A 15684-nucleotide genomic window follows, 5' to 3' on the forward strand; every position below is an offset into this window, starting at 1 on the left:
ATCTTTCAGAAAAGGCTTTATTTTCCGAAAGATCCCGTCTAGACTGGCGCTTTTCTCCGGCAACGCCCCGAGCCAGAAAAAAGCAGCAGCCATGTTTATACAAATGAAGCGGGGGATATTTAAATCCCCTGCTTCATTTGCAATTCCGACTTGTCTAATCTGCATCCCTTTTCTGGAAAGCCCTAGAGTATTGTATTTGTGAGTTAGGTGTCGTTATTCCCATTTTGCAGACATGGAATTGAAGCACAGACAAGCTAAGCAACTTTTCTAAGATGGCTTTCAGTTTGCCAGAGGCAGGAATAGATTATGATTTCTTGGCTCTGCTTTTGCTCTGACCATCAGATCATGTAATCCAGGTGTTTCTAATTCCTGTTTCAGGCACAAGCTTTTCAAACAGCGCTGTGCTATAGGTCCCAGCCGTCCCCCAATGATATCACAGCCAGGATTCAGTGTGGGATCATCATCCTCTTCTTCCTTGCCACCACCTGCCTCTTCTAAGCACAAAACTACAGAAAGACAGGAAAAAGGAGAGAAACTGCAAAAAAGGCCTATGATGCCATTTCACCATCGGCCCTCTGTCACCGAAGAGCTACGCTTGGAACAGGACACATCGGGGCAGAAGCTGGGGTTGACAGGGATGGAACGCTCTTTAGAAGTCTCCTACTCCAGAAAATATGAGAAGCAGCTATCCATACCCTCTAGAAACCCAAACAAACAAATTAATTTGAATCCCATGGATTCACCTCATTCCCCCACCTCTCCTCTGCCTCCTACACTTAGCCCCCAACCAAGAGGTCAGGAAGCAGAAAATTTGGATCCATCAACAGTTGCTGTGAACCCAGCACTCTATAGTAATGGGTTAGATCTCCAGCCATTGCCCAGTCTAGATGATAGGACAGTTCTTGTTGGACAAAGGTTGTCTCTGATGGCAGAGGTCAGTGAGACAGCTTTTTATTATGGCATCATTCAAAACAGCGAGTCATCAGATAAGTGGCAGAGCTATGTTCTTCCATCAAGTGATGATCCAGAGTTCAAACCACCAGAGCTTCTATGTGAGAGATATGATACCAAGGTGGAGGTAAACTCAGACAACACTGCACTGAAAAGGTAAATACAATATTGAATGACCACTGTGTTTATCAAAATACATTCAGAAGGCCAAATTACAATCAGTTGCAGCCAGGCAGATCCATTAAGTATGAAAGCTTTTGGGATTGCATTGTTGTAAATAACAGCAGAAATTTAGTCCAGAGACTAAAAATGTGGCAAAGATGTTATATGGTAAGAAAATACGTATAAATAGGAATTGTCATTTAAAATGTCAGACTTATTTGTAATGTTTATTAAAGTTGCACAACAAATGTAAGAAACCAGTATGTAGTATCAATGACTCCTTCAGATGGAAGTAGTGTTAGAAATATAGATTGTAATATGGAATTTTAGTATGCTTTGTCTTTGTCATTTGTATTTATTGTGTTGGCCAATGTAAGAGACATAATAGATTTCAAAACCTTCCTTACTGCAACTGTTGCAGACTTAACATCATCTCTTACCTCTTGTGTTTAGCAAGGACTTTTATTGTCACTGTTCAAGCTTGCAACCTTAAAGGTGCATTATCAATGGGGTTAACCAAGAACAAGAAAGAAAACCCTTGTTTGAGACACTGGGATAATTGTGGCTTGTCTAGCTCTGTAAGTTATAAAACCTCACTGTTCCATATACTGTAGACTTTCTCAGTAAAGAATATGTGATGCATATATAGTTTTGTCTTCAACAAAAATAATTGCTTTAAACTGGAAAAGTATATTCTCACCTAGCTCACCTACTTCAGAGTCTAAATGGAATTTCCACAAATTTAAAATTTAAAAATCCACACATTTTGGCTGAAACCAGGAGTTTTCAAACTCTGGTTCACAGTTTTTTAAGGGCAAGGCACTGTCTGGCCACGAGATGCTTTGTTTACCTGTACTTCTGCAGGTATGGGCTATCACAGCTCCGATTGGCCGTAGAAATGGTGTCCCGATCTGCGCTGCATCCCCTGGCTTACACTGTGGATGGTCAGTGGCAGCCCATAATGATAATTCAAGCGTTCAGTTTATATAAAATATCATTAGAAAGAAGTTTTTAAGTTATTCCAAATTTAATATTAGTAATCATTACTGCAAATGATATGATGGACTGAATTGTTACGGGTGCTTCAGGGAATTTTGATGTATCTATTTTTTACCTACAAGATTCATTCTCTTTCATTCTCCCAACATTGAAGTTGACAGTACAATGAACAGCTGTTTAATATTAGCAGAAAAAAATGCATGCTTCAGTGGACAAAAAAAATGTACTTCAATCAGAGAAAAGAGTAGTACTAACTGTTCTTATGTGAGAAAATCTATAAATCTTCTATGCTGTTATTTTTGCCTTCTGTGGAGTATTTGTTTTTCATAATTGCTTTTTTCCCCTCCCCCAGGCTCTTAGCACAACCCAACAAGCGGTTTAAAATTTTGGAAGATAACAAATCAGTACAGACATTGAACTATCTTGACCCCTTGCCTCTAATACAGCAGTCTGGAGAAGGCTTGGGAGATGTTAGTGATCCTTACACTTTTGAAGATGGTGACATAAAATACAGCTTCACTGGCAATAAAAAATGCAAACTGGGGACCGAGAAAGAGCCTCTGAAAAAGAATAAGGTACCATATCAGACCAGGGACATGTTGTTGTTGCATTAATGATATTATAATTGCACCCTCTGTGCTGTACAAACATAAGAAGACACAATCCCTATTCCAAAGAGGTCACTAGCAGGATATATCTTTGAGCACAAATTGAGTTCATACCTGCCTATTCACAGAGAAAAATATAGTCTCATTATAGCATGTCCGAGTTAGTAGTGACTAGTTTAATCCCTGAGATCCCATTTAAACTATGAAAATGTTTCCTGCTTGCCTACTTTTATTTTGACATCAGTAGAACCCTGAGTCAAACTAAGGAATAAAAGCCTTCATTATGTTATATATCTGAATAGTTTGGACCTTCCTGGTCCGGCACCCTTGGGATCAGAGTGGTCCCAAACTAGAGTTTGCCACACCAGGGGAGGCCAAATCCCCACTGCTGGATGTCAGCCCTGCTGTGGGCTCTGCCCTGTCTGGGTCAGGGCTGCTGCCTCTCCCCATACCCTGTGGTTGCACCTTCCCAAACCCCTCCCCCCCAGCTGCTGACCCAGCTGGGGCTCAACTGCAGCTGATCTGGCTGGGGGCTTCCAAGCTGCCACCAGTCCTTCTGCAGCCAATACGGCCCAGGGTTTCCTAGGTGCCATCCTCCCCCTTCCCTCCTCCACCTCCTTGGTTGTCAGCTTCCCAGCTACCACTAACCCCTCTTCCACTGGCCCCACTGCAGCTGACTCGCCAGCTCTCCTGCTGCTGGACTCCTAGCAGGCCCCATTTATAGCTGCCAGGACTCTTTGACCAGCAACATCAGTGCCAGACCCGGATGTTGCCGGACAAGAGAGTCCCGGATTGTGGAGGTGTAACATGTAGTTCCAAAATATAGAGAAGAAGGAATTGGCTGCAATTTTTTTAGACTGTCTTGTGCAACAATTCATCTATTCAGCTTACTGCAGTTCACGTTTCTCTAGCCTGAATTTGTCTTTCTTGCTTTGGGTATGAATCATTCAGTCTTCCACTAAATGGCTTTGTAACATCAGTTTTTTGTTGATTTTGACATCTCCTCGCAGCTTTCCTTCCACATAAGAGATTCATTTGATCACCATTCTGGGCCATCTGGTTTTGCACCTTCAGGTCATTTCTCCTTCCCAGTGTACCTTTCCTCCTTCTAGCACAGTGGGCCGCAAATCCTTGTCTGACAGGCTGCTGCACATTGCCAGGCCATGTCCCCAGCATTTATTTAGTCACACCCCCAGGGAATTCTCAGGGAATTCTCTTCCACAGGAAGCAACGGAGTGAGTGGGGTGGCTGGGTGGTGCGTGTGCTGTGCCTGGAACCGGGACCACGCTGAGGCTTTCCTTCCTGGAGCAACCTCACCATGGCTCCAGTTCCAGCTCCAGTGATCACTACACATCCCAGCCGGTGGGGCCAAGTACCATGCATACAGCGGCTGCCCCAGCTGATGGGACCAAGTGCTGCACATGCAGCAGCTGCCCCAGCCCCAGAAGGAGCTGCATGGGTGAGGGGAAGCCCTGAGACAATGCAAAAGCCACATGGGAGGTGAGGGGCAGCAGGTGGCCTCAGTAATTGAACAGGGCACCATAAATTAAAAGAATGGCCCTTTGAGCCTCTCGAAACAAAACACAGCTATCCTGAACCCTAATCTTCCTCTCTGATTTCACTCATCACTCTATATTCATTGGAGATAATCTTGAGTTACAAAGACCTGGGAGGCTAATCATGCCCATCATTTCTGCTTCAGACATAGAAACTTTATACAGCTGTTTTATCCACATTTCTGTCATCTGTTGCAGTGACTTACAGCCACAATCTTGGTTGCAATGACATGTATTGTGTGCGTACAGCTGCAATTTAAAATAACGTGACCTTTTGCAATCACCATAGTGAGCATGCAAATATGCAAATAAATTAATTACCACAAGGAATATGTAAATATTTGTATCAGTCTGCTAACAGGTTTTGAATGAGTTTGCCTGTCCTCAGTATAAAAAAGGTTGGGAACCACTGCTCTGGTGCTATTTCGTTGTCTGGCAGTTCACTTTTATAATGTGGGTTTTTTTAGGTAATTCCTCCCCTGTAGAGTTTTATGTTCTCAACAAATTAGGCTGTCTGCTTATCTATTTTGGCTACTCAAATAAATATGTAGATTGGAATATCTTTGTAGATGAAGGAATGTCATTTAATGTTATTCTTTATATGTAAAATAAATGATGAATATCCACACTTTTTTTTTCTCCCTTTAAAGAGCTTTTTTTTGTGCTCATCAAGATGAAGACCTGATATAGTAAGGATAAGTAATATAAAAAATAAAAAAACAATTGGGGGCAAGCTTTTTTTTTTTTTTTTTTAAACTTCTCATGCACATCAGCCATGGCTTGTAGCATGCCTGCTGTTCCAGTTCTTGGACCCCCATATCAAATTATGCAAAATGGGTTTGTGATTTGACCATTGGCACTAGGATCATCAAAAACAAGTTCCTTTTGCCTCATAATTAAAGTCAAGAATTGTATGGAAGTTTTCAGAGGATTTACCCTAGTACATTTAATTGTAACCCTACCAATGGCATTTTAGTGTAGTTAAAAGTATATATTAGATACAGTGTACATTAAAAGTATATAAACAAGTCCAGTTATGGACAAAGACCTCAGAAGTCTTTGTACAGGATGTCTGTGAGAAACTAACCTGACACGGTCCTGCTTCTTCAGGAGCACAGGTTTAAATTTCAGAGAACTTCTCTCCGCCAAACTGAACAAAATAAGTTTTGCAAAAAGTAAAAACTAATAACATCATATTGACATTTTTGAAGTTTATTGTGAGGAGTAAGATTTTGAATTAATGTACGAAAAACAATTAAATGGTAATTTGTTAATCTGATTGGTTAACATCCCTAATCTGAGCATTCTAACTAGTTTGTATTAGATATGAGTAAGGTTTTTTGGGACGTTTGCTGCTGCTGGGCTGATTTTAAAATTGAAAGCAACAGTGGACTTGGAAGTCTCACATTTCATCCATTCTTTCTAATTTTTACTTTCGCCTGTGTATTCCACACTCTTTTTGCATTTAAATGATAACATTTTCTATGTGACTAAATTCTTTATGTGCAGTCAGAAGATGGATTAGGTACAAAGGAGATCCCCACAGCAAGTCATTCCACACCAGTGCCTGATGGGAAAGATGCCATGTCTATTTTCAGTTCTGCTCCAAAAGCTGGTGAGTTCAAACTTGTATGATCAGTGTGATAAAAAGAAAAGCATCTTTTTACTTGACAAAGCAAAATTATATTCTGAAAGTGTTCATATAACATGAAAACCTACTTAATTATCTATTATGAGACAAACAAAAGAATAAAAACCGACTAAAGAATTAATATAATTTCATATTTAGTATTTGTATCTGTTTATTTTACAATAACAGCAAGCATTTTGGCGTTTAGTAAAATTAATTAGCATCTAATTTTATTATTTTATAGTTGATCTCAATTTTTCATCTCAAATTTGAATTGAAACACTAGAAAGCTATTTCTAGAGTAAATTTTGAAATGTGAGAACTGGTTTGTAGTGATTTTTGCCCATTCTTGAAATGATGAGTGATAACAAAGAGAGTGGGCTTGTGTTTTATTTCTTAAGACTTTGTTTCCACTGTTTTCCATAGATACTCAGCAGGATTGTGCTGCAGGCCGACTTGGCTCTAGCAGCCTCACACAGGTGACAGATCTGGCTCCATCACTTCATGATTTAGATAATATCTTCGATAATTCTGATGAAGATGAACTTGGCGTAAGTCTGTGCAAATTGCACTGAATAGCTTTTTTACATGACTCCAGCAACTAAGGAGTGTTAGAAGCCAGGGAGGGAGCCATCATTACATAGGGGTGTGAGAGAGAAGACTGATAGACAGATCTACATTTAGTAACAGGTAGATGTGAGAGCAACTGGAAAAGCTGTTTAAAGATCTCCACTGGGAAGGGGAAACAAGGCATGAAATTCAGGGACATGTGGGAGGATCACACAGGTACAGCAAATTTTGTCAAAGTGAAAGAATCACAGATGAGGTCCATGTGTTGTTGGGGGAAAAGGCTGCTTGCAGTCATGGTATTCTGTTTTTCCATATACCATTTGGTCAAGCCAACCCACAGCAGTATTATCAGTGATGTCGAAGGTGTCAAGACTTCCAAGAAATTGAGTTGTTTTGTATTCCTCACCAATATGTGTCATGATTTGTGGCTGCTCACAGTGGCGTAATGGGCTGTCTCTATAATGCTCGGAAATTCTGCTGTAGCACAAATTTAGTATTTTGCTTGAGAAGATACTTTCTGCAATCTGTCACAATCTTTACAGAGACAGATTACAAAACAAAAAATGATCTCAAGTAAAATACTGTAGTTGGACTTAATTTTTTTTATCTAGTTTAGGAGACTCTTTAGTCTTGCATTAAAGGTTTGTATTTGTGAGTTTGAAGAGAGATATCTGGGTTTCCTTTTAGATACCAGCAGAGGATATTTCCATAGTTCCTTAAAACAAGATTTTCCCATTCTTTGTATACAAGTGGTTATAAGAAGAGTAAGTCCACCATGCACATTATATTCTTATAATAGGTGAAAGAAAAGGGAAAGTTGAGATTTCAAAAAAGGCAGAATTTAGAATGAGCACCCATTACTGCTTTAATCAAATCCGGTTATAATGAAACATAAGCTGACCCTGAAGTGACTAGAGGTAAATTAGGTAATTTGAAAGGCACATTCTCTCTTTTGTGCTATTTGAAAAGACATTCAGAATTATTTACCATCTCCTTTTCTCATGTCATCTTTTTACTTCACACATGAACAACATATTTGAGGATGCATATAAAAATTATTTCTCTTCCCTGGCTGTTGGCATGCCTTTTCTGGCAAGCTACATTGGCATTTCCAGAAGCATTGCTTATAGAGATGCAACTATGTGCTATGCAAAGATAAAATTGCAGAGCTTTTGAAGACTGCTGCTAACTTTTGAAATTAAAGCATCTGCTTCCTCAAATATTTAAAGCTTTGTTTCCAGCCTAGTTGGATATGAAAAGCTACAGAATGAGTCCTTTTTGTTTATTTTGGTTGGTCTCTGCTACGTTTCTACAGGAGTTTGCTACATGAGGTTAATTTTAATGAGTGCTGAATTGCATTTATTTTGCGCTTGTGTTATAGATTACATTGGTTCAACACCCTTTATATATCAGAATAGCTGATAAGCAAATCAGTTATAGAAAGTTATGCTGTTAAACACAAATCAGAGTTTATGCCATCTTCCTTAAAGTTAAGCTGTTGGGTGATGTAGATGTAACAATTTACCTGCCTTAATATTACCATATTTTGGGCAATGTTATATAGTTGTCACTGTTGAATGCATAGTGTTCTGTGCTATTCTGCAACAAAGGCAGCCACAAGTTAACTAGAGGACTGCCTTCCCAGTGCTTTGTTGATATTTTCCTTTATAGTAATCCAAATATGGATACAAATAGAATAGCTTTGCTAATTTCAAGTTGAGTGACAATTGTATATTTAGTATCCGTTAAAGGTACTTAGTGCTATCTACTAAAGTTGAAAGAAAGAGTTAAATAAAGTCAAATTGCAGAAAAAATAAGTAGGCAGTTGAAAAAGACAATAAAAAACCTTAATTAAGGTCTTACTAGCAGACATACTCCCTCCGCATTGCCCCAGTCCTTCGGGCAAGGAGGCTAGCGTGTGGGTGATAAAGGAGTCAGAGCAGGGCCTTGGGGATGTGATGACGGGGTTCAGAAAGCTGAAATGCAAGAATGATGAGGGGCTTAGTGTGAGGGGTGCCATCCGGCACAGGCCTTTTCTTCCCCCTTGCTCAACCTCCCTCCAGCTGCTAGAGGTCTTTTCTCTATCTGCAATCCCCTTCCTGGTCCCCAGGGGCATTTTCTCCCCCCCAAGATCTCACTCCAGCCGCCAGGATTTTTTTTCTTTCCTCCCTCCAGCACTGCGGCCAAGGGCCTGAGGGGGGAAAGGATTTGGGCTACTTACCTGGTGGACTGGCAGGCAAGACGGACTGGCAGGAGAAATGGCAGAGCCCCAGCCCTGCTGGCCACTCCCTTGATGGTACAGCTGCCTCCAGTGGACACTGCAGGATAGCTCTCACCTGTGGGCGCCTGCTCCCATTGGCCACTCTCATAGCTCATACCTTCAAACAGCAGCCCCTCCCTTTGCATGTTATAAAAACAGTCCTTTTCTCAGGGCTTCCAGTTCTGCTGACTTTAAATTAGGAGACGAGGAAGCTGCGTTCTAAATTTGGTGGTCCTGCCTCTTAGGAGGACTTACATAAGAACGTAAGACCATAAGACTTCTAGAGCAAATTGACTCACAGACGGCAGACATATGCTAATATATAGATATAGATTAAGACTAGATGGTTTTCTGAATGTTTATAATAAGTAATTCATTTTTTATTCTTATTTTTAATATATGATGTAAATATCCTGGTTTTAGGTTGTATCAGCAGCACTTCGGTCATCAAAAATGCTTGCAGTGGGAGCTGAAGAGCGCCCTCTAGGGAAGGATGGAAGAACAGCAGTAACTTATCCACCAAGTATGTACCAAGGAGTAATTACATCTTTCTTCAGCTAAAGTTTCCCTGTAACTACCATCTCCCCTTTATCTATAAGATGTTCATAATAATGGTTTAGGTTAAGACCCAATATGCTTCAGATTTTCTGTAGGTACCACAGGCTAATATTAAACAAGGGGAATGAATTGCCCCATACCAAAATTTTTAAATATTTCCAAAAATTGCTCTGAGATGTCTTTCATTTGCTATTTCAGCCTTTGGCTGTAAGGGCCAAAGAAAATTGTTATTTATCTTCATTTAGAAGTCATCCCTGTATATTCAATCTAATATCTACTCTATGTAGCTGCGTTATTACCATATTATTCAATTATGGTCCCAGGATATGAGGCAAGGTGATACCTTTTAGTGGACCAGTGCTTGTTGGTGAAAGAGACAAGCTTTTGAGCTTATACAGAGCTCTTCTATAGACTGCTCACCAGTAGACAGAACAAGTTTATCCCACTGAGGCCAATATACCTTTCATACTGCTTCTTAAGATCTCGATGTGAAAGCAGTGGAATTAATTATTGGCACTTGATATATTGAATTTATAATATGGACATTAAAATCACAATGTGCTTTAAATCACAGTAGTTTTTTCATAAGGATTATAGCAGCAAACTATAGGAAATTATAGTTTTCACTGCTGTGAGCGCTAAAAATGTTTTTGTGCTTCATTCATGTAGATGGCATCCCTTTTGAATTATTCTTTTGTTTGTGTGTGTGCAGGCAATGGGACACTAACAATACAGATTGTGAACTACAAATTATTTGTCTAAAAAGATAAAAAAATGTATGACTGACTGTGCAGCTACTTTAAAAGAAATCAAATTCCATTGCAAATCATTCTTTAATGCCTTCTCATTAACTTCAGCTGGTTATGAGAACAAATTGAGGGGAAAAACCAGTGTCACAGGAATGAGACAGAATTTTATGGATCTATAAAAGCAGTACTGATTTACTCAAATGTAGCTGTATGAAGTATGCAAAAAGTGGTTTTTGACAGCTTTAGTAGATCCATAGGTTTCTAAAATAGCAAAGCTTTCTCAAGCCTTGCACATATGAAAATGAATAATGCTAGCCAGCTAATTGCTGAAGTTTTTCTTTTTAATTAAACATTTTGAATGTTATTAGTGAATCTACAATGCAGAATTTTGCAAAGTGGAACTAAAAGACATAAGAAAATGACAATTCAAAGCAATATGGAATGGGTTAAATGGATGCACTGTATCCCTTTTGTTTTTACCTCTTAATCCTCCCTCTGCCGCCCTGTCACACTAGCTAGTGAAGCATGACAGCGTCTGTGAGGAACTGAAATGCCTGATGCAGCATGGCATACCATGCTGACTAAATGTCACACTAGTGCCACTGGTCGCCCAGTGCTAAAGTTCTTATCCTCCATGATTTGAAAAGCAAAGTGATCAGCTGATCCAAATCAACCCTATGGAAAGATTTTGCTACTTAGTAGCATTGTTAAATCAAACATCACCATCATCTTTGATTGCACAAAAGGTACGATAGCTGCAGGGTACAGATTTGAAGCTGATATTGCATCAAGTAGGACTAGAGATTTGTAGTGTTTTACTGGACAGAATAAGGCATGAAAATGAAATCAGTTATTTTGTCTGTCAGAAACACTGGTTCAGTAAATGGGTTTCTTGTAGGGGAAGGTGATATACAAAAATGTGTTCTCATATGTTCTCGTTATTTTAATAAGGAATTCATCAGATTGCAGCATTATGTCAAAAGGATACCTAAGCTACTTCAAAATTTAAAAAACCAGTATATTCCGAATTTTATGAAAAATAAGTCCACTATAGCAGGAAATGGAAAGAAGGTAACAGGGAAAAATATAATATTTACAGCCATTTCTGTTTGGGTTTATAAAATATCTTTCATTTTATTAAACATTTCAGTATTTTTTCTTATTAAAATTAATGAAAAATATAGGACGAATTATTTTGGTGTGTTAGGGATTTAATTATCTCTAAATAAATTATGTGATTTTTTCCCCTGTGTTAGTGGCTGTGGTACAAAGTGTATATTGCCGTATCCTCTGGGACTTGCTTGTTATTTTTTTAGATGCCTTAAGGCAGAATTTCTACTTGGTATGTTTCAAGAGATCATTAGTGGTCTGAGGTCTGTTTTCATGACAGTATGACAACATAAACCAGACTGGGTTTACATAGGGTTGTTAATCAGGGCAGTACACACCTCATCAGAAGTTTAGCCACTTTTGACTTTAGGATTTTTTTGTCATGAAATTCAAAAAAGTATCTATTTAATTAACAACAGTAATTATGGTCAAATCCCTAATATTTTTCTTTAAAAATTTTTTCTTTCATCTTTGAGAGATGTCCTTGGGGGTGCTCCATAGGAGGTGTTGGTACATCCCAGCACCACAGATCAGATTCTTCATAGCAGTGCGTGGGAGCCGCACATGTGTGGCATATGAGAAGCACAGGTGCTGCTTGGCACAACCAAGCCCATGTGCCCTCCCTGGCTCAAGATGGACCTCAGTAGTGCTCTCTGTTCCTCATTAGCATAATAGATAAGTAGTTTAATTAATGATCAAGGTTCTTCTCTCTAGTTGTTTATGTTTTCTCCAGGTGCTCCTAGGTGAGCAGAGATTGAACCCGCAACCCTGGGGTCCCCAGGACAATGCCCTAGCCCCTAGGCCACTCTAGAACCCACCCCACCTTCCTACCTTCAGGGTGTTCCTTATCTGGCTTTCCTAATGGGGGAGCCAGCTAAACCCCTGGGGCAACTGCTGCCAGGGCCGGGCTTGAATCCATGACCTGTGGCTGGTACCTTATCCACTGCACCACTGGAGGAGCCCTGCAACCTCCCTACATTGTGCCCCCCGCTGCTGCCGTCCTACGTCCCAAGGGTTCAGGTCCACGTTGGTGAAAGGTGGAGCTTGAACCCTTGACCTGTGGTTCCAAAGGGGGAGATACCTTATCCGCTGTGCCACCGGAGGAGCCTCCAAAAGAATACGGAAACCTCTGTTTATTTACTCCAAGTTGCTCTCCCACTGGTTACTGTCTACTGCGAGATGCCAGGGTCACCGGGCTACAAGCGCTGTTCAGCCAGCAATGAGGCAATGCCCATTTCCGATAGACATACTAAAGGTGTAAAATACCTAGGAAAATATAGGACAGTCCAACAGGACTGTCAGCACTGAGCGAAACAGGGAGATAGGGACCTCCGTTTGAAAATGGCTATGCTCAAAAAGACACATAGGGATTGCCAAGACTAAAATCGCTAAGGGTAAAAATCCCCAAAGAGCCGTGCCTTGTCTTTATCTCATGATGGATCAAGTGGCACACAACTAAAAAATTAATGCACAAGGTTGAGAAACTGTCGCGCCTCAGCACGTACGATGCCCTGGGCACTTCCAGTGCCAACTGGACCTTTTCTACACACGCCATGAATAGAGCACGTACAGAGGTTCACAAGTCTCGGTACCTAATACGGAGCCTACCAATGCAGCCCCTGAACTTGAGGTACTGAGAACAGTCAACATGGCACCACAACAACTGACGGCGCAGTCCATCGGCACCATCCTACCATCTCAAGGTGCCACACCGACCTCGACCACACTGGCAATGGCAGCAACAGCACAAGATCCAGTACCGAGTATAGTACCGACCAACAGCCACGGTCCTGTCCACTCCCATGCCCAGTTACCTATATCAGAGAGACTTTGCAGTATCATTGACTTTTAACTCTTTGTTCCTCACTACAGGCAAGTTAGCTTACTCAGTGATACCAAAACATATCTCATCGCCTACTTTATTATCTAGTGATGACGAAGATGAACAGGGGTCATTCTCATCCCAATTATCACCTGACACCGAGATATTGGAACCTTTGTCTCATGCCAACCCGTCACCACAAGCATGCTCCCCATAAGCTCCATACCTGTGTATGCCATCATGCATGCCTTACCCAGTGCAGTGGCAATATTGCAGCCTATGGGCTCATGACTACAAAAAGAGACTGTCAAAAAAGAAACATACTCAACATGCACTTTCTCCTCTACCCCTAACCCCCATATGGCAGAGAAAGCAACAGGAAACCAATGAATCACAATCCCGTGACTTGCATCTGGATAAATCTTTAGACACACATTTACCTTCCCTGCTGGATGAGCCTGTCATGCACCAACCCCAACAATGGTATGCAATGTTACCAATACACGGTTCTGCCTTTGGACTTTCCACTGCACCAAGGGTTTTTTCCAAGTTGCTGGCAGTGGTTATGGCCCACCTCAGAAAATATGTATCTAAGAAAGTGGGTCTTTGCCCATGAAAGCTTAAGCTCTAATAAATCTGTTAGTTTATAAGGTGCCATAGGACTCTTCATCGCTTTTGCAGATTCAGATTAACACAGCTACCCCTCTGATACTCAGAAAACAGGACATCTTTATATTCCCTTACTTCAATGACTGCCTTATCAGGGCAAGAAGAGAGGATGACTCCCATCATTGCACCTAACTCATACAACAGTGCTTCCAATCTTTGGGACTACTGTTGAATGAGAAGAAATCAATACTGACACCAACCCAATCCATCCAGTTCATCGGAGCATAGCTCAACTCCACTTCAGCCATAGCTTCCCTACCTCCTGACATAGTCTTAAAGATTTGCAAGCTAGTCCGAGTGCTGTATTAATGCCACACATCACAGCCCATGACTGTCTCCAACTTTTAGGCCATATGGCATCCTGCAATCCTGTGGTCCCGAAGCACATCTCTTTTCTTCATGACATGCCTTCAGGAATGGCTCAGATCAATCTATAAGCCAAACCTACACCCTCTAACCAAAACCCTGTTCATTCCCCACACAGTAAATAGTGGAATATTATGGTGGACGAGGCCAGAGAACTTATGTAAAGGCATACCTTTCCAAACCCCAGAACCCATGGTTGTCATCTCAGTGAATGCCTCCCTTACAAGCTGGAGTGAACATGTGAAAGATTCCATGATCTAGGGCCTATGGACTCCAACAAAGACCCTACATATTAATGTCCTCGAGCTCAGGCTGTATGGCTCACATGTCAACACTTACTACCTCACATCTCCGGAAGACATGTCAGAATATATATCAACAACAATGCCTGCATGTTTTATATAAACAGACAAGGTGGGGCATGATACCATGCCTTATGCATGGAAGCTATCGCCCTGTGGAACTGGTGCCTAATCAACTTTGTCTCTGTAAGTGCATGCCACTTCCCTGGTGCCCTAAACACCATCACTGATTCGCTAAGCAGAGCTTTACCACAGGACCACAAATGGGAGATCTATTATTCAGTCCTTTCAGAATGGGGATATTTCCAGGTAGACCTCTTCACCACCAGGGCAAACAAAAAGTACCCCCTGTATCATTGCAGGACAGGAATGGGAAAAGACTCCCTGGGAGATGTCCTCATCCTCAAGTGGGATCATCACCTACTCTATGTATTCCCTCAAATTCCCCTCCTCAGCAGAACAATTATCAAAATATGGAGGGAATAGGGCAAGGATCATCTTCATAGTCCCTTGCTGGTCTCAGCAATTGTGCTTTCCCTTCCTGAGCAGAATGGCCCTATGTCACCCTGTCGGGGGGGCCCCCCCCTTGACGGGGGTTACCACCCCCCTCCGAGGCATCATCCAACCAACTGGGGCCTCGGCCCAAAGCGTGATGCCCCTTTTTAGGGGAAATACAGCCTCCCGACCTAGTCCACAGTTTAGTGCCCCTGTACTAGGGGAAATACGGCCTCCCGGCCTAGTCCACAGTTTACAGGCCCAGAGGCCTAGTCCACAGTTCAGTGCCTGTTACCCCAGTCCCCACTTGCCAGGGTCTCGGGCAGCAGGGGTAGGGGGGCCCGGGCCCTCCCTCTTCACCGGGCCCCGACCCAGGACCCTAGTAGTGGCGGGTGGTTCCCACCACTGGCTCGGCGGGAGCTCCTCCCCGCAACGCACCGAGCCCTCAGAGGCTTCTACAGCTCCCTGCCCTGGGTCACTTCCTACCCCCGGCTTTCGGCCTGCCGCGGTCCCACCTGTTGGCATCAGTCGACTGGCTGTAGTGGTACTTCCCCTGGCAGCCTCAGAGTTGGCAGAGTCCAGTCCGGTGCTTGGGTCACGGGGGGTCGGTCGGCGGCTCCGGCGTTGGGGCCGAGCCCGGCTGAGGCCCGGCAGCAGCACGCTCAGCTCTTTTGGCGACTCCCTCTCTGGCCGGTGGTTGCTAGCTCCAGCTCGGGTCGCAGTCTGCCCTTTCTGAGCAGGCCAGCAGCCTTTTATCTCTCTGCTCCCCTCGGAGCATGCCCAGTAGGGCTGTGGGGGTGGGGCTCTTTCCGCCCCCGGCACCAGGTGGTTTCCCTGGGCTTGAGTGCAGGGCGAGGCTGCCCCGTCACACACCCAA

The 15684-nt window shown here is 42.3% G+C and overlaps 1 protein-coding gene across 1 annotated transcript in view; it reads left to right on the plus strand.

Annotated features, from left to right (window-relative positions):
* Window positions 1-15684, plus strand: part of MED13L (mediator complex subunit 13L) — a 371515-nt gene that overhangs the window by 267805 nt on the left and 88026 nt on the right. The window contains exons 10-14 of the mRNA XM_075898187.2: window positions 379-1107; window positions 2465-2687; window positions 5786-5891; window positions 6333-6457; window positions 9160-9259. Coding sequence (XP_075754302.2) covers window positions 379-1107; window positions 2465-2687; window positions 5786-5891; window positions 6333-6457; window positions 9160-9259 — 1283 coding nt within the window. The remainder of the gene's footprint in view (window positions 1-378; window positions 1108-2464; window positions 2688-5785; window positions 5892-6332; window positions 6458-9159; window positions 9260-15684) is intronic.

The sequence above is a fragment of the Pelodiscus sinensis genome, chromosome Z, assembly GCF_052426305.1.
Source record: "Pelodiscus sinensis isolate ZL-2025 chromosome Z, ASM5242630v1, whole genome shotgun sequence".
NCBI lineage: Eukaryota > Metazoa > Chordata > Testudines > Trionychidae > Pelodiscus > Pelodiscus sinensis.